Source organism: Salmo trutta, chromosome 37 (genome assembly GCF_901001165.1).
Source record: "Salmo trutta chromosome 37, fSalTru1.1, whole genome shotgun sequence".
NCBI lineage: Eukaryota > Metazoa > Chordata > Actinopteri > Salmoniformes > Salmonidae > Salmo > Salmo trutta.
Window position 1 is genome coordinate 18,726,474 of NC_042993.1, and position 6,785 is coordinate 18,733,258.

The 6,785-nt window shown below is 43.9% G+C and overlaps 1 protein-coding gene across 1 annotated transcript; it reads left to right on the forward strand.

Moving 5' to 3' along the window:
* Positions 1-238: 238 nt before the first annotated feature.
* Positions 239-1,474, forward strand: LOC115176493 (C-reactive protein-like; the record flags this gene model as incomplete). Its single annotated transcript, XM_029736533.1, is given in 3 exon segments — positions 239-370; positions 373-540; positions 731-1,474. Coding segments are annotated over 3 exon segments (531 nt in total), but the record flags the coding sequence as incomplete, so codon positions are not given.
* Positions 1,475-6,785: the final 5,311 nt, after the last annotated feature.

The following is a 6,785-nucleotide window of genomic DNA, read 5'->3' on the forward strand; positions in this document are numbered from 1 at the left end:
AACTTGTTCACTACAATCTGTCTGCAGACCTCTCAGGTAAAATGTTGACCTTTCCACAAGAGACCAACACAGCTCATGTGACACGAATGACTTCTAGAGAAATCTCACACACTGAAACCAAACTGAAGTTTTTTTTGACTAATGTTCAACTTATTTAAACAAATGGATGTTATAACCTTTTGCAAATTGTATGATGCATGAACCATAACCATTTCTCACCGTGTTTCTCCCTGTCCCTCTACGTGTCTCCAGGTTTTTCACAAGTCTCAGAAGGAACCACATCCTGTTCTCCCTTGCCACACTTATAGATGATGCTTTTGTCATCTTCAAGAGGACAGCGGCAGGTGAGATGAACAACGTTCCAAGAAAGGCGCTGCAATCTTTGGATGACAGGACTACACCCTCAACACCTGGCACTCGATCTACGCCACCTGGGCCTCTGAGACAGACCTTGGACAGCTGTGGCTAGACGGCAAACCCAGCACCAGGAAATTCCTCCAATCTGAAGCCATCAAAGGAAAAAACATCATCCTTGGACAGGTAGGATTAGTACAAAACCATGGTTGTTTTAAATGAAACCCTATTCCCCATACAATGCTACTTTTGTCCACATACGGTAATTCTCTTGTGAAATAAAGCATTAAACACTGAAAATAAGTTTTTATTTTAACCTTTAACTAGGTAAGTCAGTTAAATGTGTTCTATTACTGAACACATTTTCCTGTTCCAGGAGCAGGTTAAGTTTGGCTGGCTTTTCGCCTGGCAGCAGTCGTTCATTGGCCTGCTGACGGATGTCCACATGTGGGACAACATGCTGTCTCCCTGTGAGATCCAGAGGTACACTAACCAGACAAACTTCACCCCTGGAAACGTTCTCCACTGGGGGGCCCTGGACTTCCAGACTACAGACCGAGTACTGCTGGAGAACAAGCAGTCCGACTGTAACCGTTCAAACATGTAATCAACCAAATAAATTAAGTCAAATGAAGTTATGCTGTTGGGTAATGTTCTGTAATTGAACATTACATGTAACATGTAATTCAGTTGTGTGGACAATATACCATACATTGTCATGCACCCTAAAGCAGACAAAAATGAACACCAGCAATCTGAGAATAACACATCCACCAGCAATATGTCAATGAGTAATATACTAACTCTTGCCCAAAGTGGAAAATTTAACTGGAGGCATCCTATTATCCACCATCTACAGCAATATGTATCTGCAATTTTAGGCAGGTAGGATTGGTATTCAACATCTGAGACCATACTAAGATAATGGCTGTGTTCGAGCAGCTAATTTTGTCCCCATAATGCGAAATGCTTTAAAAGGTGGTGACCAAAGATGAAGAGTTCATGCAGGGTGTTTACCATTAGGGCGGGGGGAAAAGTCAGTTCCTGTCTACTTAATGGAATGGCTCTCCCACAAACCCTAATATGATAGCAGCTGGGTCTGATCTATCTAGTTAATTGACTTCAATTAAACCAGCAAGTGGGGTGTTTTGCTTCCTCTTCAGTCTCTGGCGGTGACCAACGATGGTTGTCACCGCCTTTCAAAGTGTTACATTATCGGAATAAAAATCAACTGACTTGTACCTACATTTCGACTTGCATAAACGTAAAAAATTCTTGTGATGAAAGGTCATGCAGTTTTTTATATTCGCCTTCAAGTCACTGCAGTTGCTTCACAGCAACATGCAGTCATCACCTGCATGGTGGGAAGCACTATTTGTCAACCAATCAATTAGGGGGGTTTTGGTTGAGCAATGCGAATGTGACAAACGGGAACCAACTTTGCTGCGACTAAATCTACAGGGAATACAAATTAGTGATATGAGACTTCTTTAACCGATTTTTGTCTGCTGTAGGGTGCATGACAGTGTACGGTATATTGTCCACACAACTGAAAGACCGGTATGGTGTTTCAGTAAAGTTATTTCCTTTATACTGAAACATATAAACGCAAAACATGTAAAGTGTTGGTCCCATGTTTCGTGCTGAAATAAAAAATCCCAGAAATGTTCCAAAAGCACAAAAATCGTATTTCTCTCAAATACTGGGCACATTTGTTTACATCCCTGTTAGCGAGCATTTCTCCTTTACCAAGATAATCTATCCACCTGAAAGGTGTGGCATATCAATGAGCTGATTAAACAGCATGATCATTACACAGGTGCACCTTATGCTGGGGACAAAAGGCCACTCTTAAATGTGCAGTTTTGACTCAACACTAAGCTGTTAACAGATATTGAAAGTTCATTTCTCTACCATAAGCTGCCTCAAGACATTTTAGAGAATTTGGCAGTATGTCCTACCGGCCTCACAACCGCAGACCACGTGTAACCACGCCAGCTCAGGACCTCCACATCCGGCTTCTTTACCTGCGGGATTGTCTGAGGCCAGCCACCCAGACATCCTTGAGATGTTTCTACAACTTGATTGGAGTCCACCTGTGGTAAATTCAGTTGCTTAGACATGATTTGGAAAGGCACACACCTGTCTATATAAGGTCCCACAGTTGACAGTGCATGTCAGACCAAAAACCAAGCCATGAGGTCAAAGGAATTGTCTGTAGAGCTCCGAGACAGGATTGTGTCGAGGCACAGATCTGGGGAAGGGTACCAAACAATTTCTGCAGCATTGAAAGTCCCCAAGAACAGTGGCCTCTGTGAGGGGAAAATTATGTATTCACCTTATTTGTTGGCTATGTAACAATTATTTACTTAACGAACAATAAGATATTTCTGTCCAGTAAATGCTGTGTTTTATGGTCTCCACACTAACACCCTGCAGCTAGTCTGGGTGTTGAGTACATGGGTTCTACTAGAGATAGTTTGAAGCTGACAATTGATTTGTGTTGGTGATAAAAACCTAAGAGCTAGCATTCTATAGATAAGATGTGGTGTGTGTGACTCGAGATAGAGAGAGCCTGGAAGAGTTAAGAACAATGCCTCATTGTCTCGTCTTCCTGGCATCTGGGAAACTAAGTAAAATACCGTCCTGTGTAGATAACCAAGGTGGCTTATGGGAAGGTTAGAAGTGACTGATTAAGCAATCTTGGTATCAGCTATATAAAAACTGTGCATCATCTGTAAAGGCTAGACTCTCAGTCTAACAGTCAGTCAAGACTGGTGGGCTGACGGTCTCATTATTGCAATAATTAATCAATATTAAATAAAGATGACTGTTTGAAGAAATGACCAAGACCAAGTCTCTCTCAGTACTGAATTTCCATGACACCTCCATCATTCTTAAATGTAAGAAGTTTGGAACCACCAAGACAATTCCTAGAGCTGGCCGCCTGACCAAACAGCAATTGGGGGAGAAGGGGCTTGTTCAGGAAGGTGACCAAGAACCCGATGATCACTCTGACAGAGCTCCAAAGTTCCTCTGTGGAGATGGGAGAACCTTCCCGAAGGACAACCATCTCTGCAGCACTCTACCAATCAGGCCTTTATGGTAGAGTGGCCAGACAGAAACAACTCCTCAGTAAAAGGCACATGACAGCCCACTAAAAGACTCTCAGACCATGAGAAACAAGATTGAACTCTTTGGCCTGAATGCCAAGTGTCACGTCTGGAGGAAACCTGGCACCATCCCTATGGTGGAGCATGGTGGCAGCATCATGCTATGGCGATGTTTTACAGCGGCAGGGACTGGGAGACTAGTAGGATCGAGGGAAAGTGGAGCAAAGTACTGAGAGATCCTTGATGAAAACCTGCTCCAGAGCGCTCAGGACCTCAGACTGGGCAAAGGTTCACCTTCTAACAGGACAATGACCCTAAGAACACAGCCAAGACAACGCAGGAGTGGCTTCGGGACAAGTCTAAATGTCCTTGAGTGGCCCAGCCAGAGCCCGGACTTGAGCTCTATCAAACATCTCTGGAGAGACCTGAAAATAGCTGTGCAGAGACGCTCCCCATCCAACCTGACAGAGCTTGAGAGGATCTGCAGAGAAGAATGGGAGAAACTCCCTAAATCAAATCAACTTTGTCACATGTGCCGAGTACAACATGCTTACTTACAAGCCCTTAACCAACAATGCAGTTTTAAGAAAAATAATTGTAAAGTAAAAAATAAAAGTAACAAATAATTAAAGAGCAGCAGTAAAATAACAATAGCGAGGCTATATACAGGGGGTACTGGTACAGAGACAATGTGCGGGGGCACCTTGTTAGTCAAGGTAATATGTACATGTAGGTAGAGAAAGTGACTATGCATAGATAATATAGAGAGTAGCAGCAGCGTAAAAGAGGGGGGGCAATATAAATAGTCTAGGTAGCCATTTGATTAGCTGTTCAGGAGTCTTATGGCATGGGGGTAGAAGCTGTTAAGAAGTATTTTGGATCTAGACTTGGTGCTCCGGTACCGCTTGCTGTGCGGTAGCGGACAGAACAGTCTATGACTCGGGTGGCTGGAGTCTTTGACAATTTTTAGGGCCTTCCTCTGACACCGCCTGGTATAGAGGTCCTGGATGGTAGGAAGCTTGGCCACAGTGATGTACTGGGCCATACACACTATCGTCTGTAGTGCCTTGCGGTCGGAGGCCGAGCAGTTGCCATACCAGTCAGTGATGCAACCAGTCAGGATGCTCTCGATGGTGTAGCTGTATGACTTTTTGAGGATCTGAGGACCCATGCCAAATATTTTCAGTCTCCTGAGGGGGAATGGGGAATAGGCATTGTCGTGCCCTCTTCACGACTGTCTTTGTGTGTTTGGACCATGATAGTTCGTTGTTGATGTGGACACCAAGGAACTTGAAGCTCTCAACCTGCTTCACTACAGCCCCGTCGATGAGAATGGGGTGTGCTCGGTCCTCCTTTTCCTGTAGTCTACAATCATCTCCTTTGTCTTGATCACATTGAGGGAGAAGTTGTTGTCCTGGCACCACATGGCCAGGTTTCTGACCTCGTCCGTATAGGCTGTCTCATAATTGTCGGTGATCAGGCCTACCACTGTTGTGTCATAGGTAATCTTATTGATGGTGTTGGAGTCGTGCCTGGCCATGCAGTCATGAGTGACCAGGGAGTACAGGAGGGGACTGAGCACGCACCCCTGAGGGGCAAACGTGTGGAGTATTAGCGTGGCGGATGTGCTGTTACCTACCCTTACCACCTGAGGGTGGCCCGTCAGGAAGTCCAGGATCCAGTTTCAGTGGGAGGTGTTTAGTCCCAAGGTCCTTAGCTTATTGATTAACTTTGAGGGTACTATGTTGTTGAACACTGAGCTGTAGTCAATGAATAGCATTCTCACATAGGTGTTCCTTTTGTCCAGGTGGGAAAGGGCAGTGTGGAGTGCAATAAAGATTGCATCATCTGTGGATCTGTTGGGGCGGTATGCAAATTGGAGTAGGTCTAGGGTTTCTGGGATAATGGTGTTTATGGGAGCCATGACCAGCCTTTCAAAGCACTTCATGGCTACAGACGTGACTGCTACAGGTTGATAATTTTTTAGGTTACCTTAGTGTTCTTGGGCACGGGAATATGGTGGTCTGCTTGAAACATGTTGGTATTACAGACTCAGTCAGGGACAGGTTGAAAATGTCAGTGAAGACACTTGCCAGTTGGTCAGCGCATGCTGTGAGTACTCATCCTGGTAATCCGTCTGGTACACGTCCTGGTAATCCGTCTGTTCTGGACGACTGTGGAACAGCTGATGCTCTCATGCATGTTTCAGTGTTACATGCCTCGAAGCGAGCATAGAAGTAATTTAGCTCGTCTGGTAGGCTCGTGTCACTGGACAGCTCGTGGCTGTGCTTCCCTTTGTAGTCTGTAATAGTTTGCAAGTCCTGACACATCCAACTGGCGTCAGAGCCAGTGTAGTACGATTCAATCTTAGTCCTATATTGATGCTTTTCCTGTTTGATGGTTCGTCGGAGTGCATAGTGGGATTTCTTATACGTTTCAGGGTTAGAGTCCTGCTCCTTGAAAGAGGCAGTTCTACCCTTTAGCTCAGTGCGGATGTTGCCTGTAATCCATGGCTTCTGGTTGGGGTATGTACGTACAGTCACTATGGGGACGACGTCATCGATGCATTTATTGATGAAACCAGTGACTGATATGGTGTACTCTTCAATGCCATCGGAAGAATCCCGGAACATATTCCAGTCTATGCAAGCAAAACAGTCCTGTAGCTTAGCATCTGCTTCATCTGACCACTTTTTTATTGACCAAGCCACTGGTGCTTCCTGCTATAGTTTTAGCTTGTAAGCATGAATCAGGAGGATAGAATTATGGTCAGATTTGCCAAATGGAGGGCGAAGGAGAGCTTTGGACGCGTCTCTGTGTGTGGAGTAAAGATGGTCTAGAGTTTTTTTCCCCAACTGGTTGCACATTTAACATGTTGGCATAAAAGAGGTAAAACGGATTTAAGTTTCCCTGCATTAAGAACAGATGTGCAAAGCTTGTAGTTTCATACCTGAGAAGACTTGAGACTGTAATCACTGCCAAAGATGCGTCAACAAAGTACTGAGTAAAGGGTCTGAATACTTATGTACATTTGATATTTAAGGTTTTTATTTTTAATACATTTACAAAACATTTAAAAACCTGTTTTTGCTTTGTCATTATGTGATATTGTGTGTAGATTGATGAGGGGAAAAAAACAAATCCATTTTAAAATAAAGGCTGTAACGCAACTAAATGTGGAAAAAGTAAAGGGGTCTGAATACTTTTCGAATGCACTGTATCCCGAGACTCTGAGAAGTGTATCCTAGACATATGATATGATGTCAGTTTTTCATTTTTTGCCCTAATTGTTAAAGTTAGAATTTGTGATGGGTATAT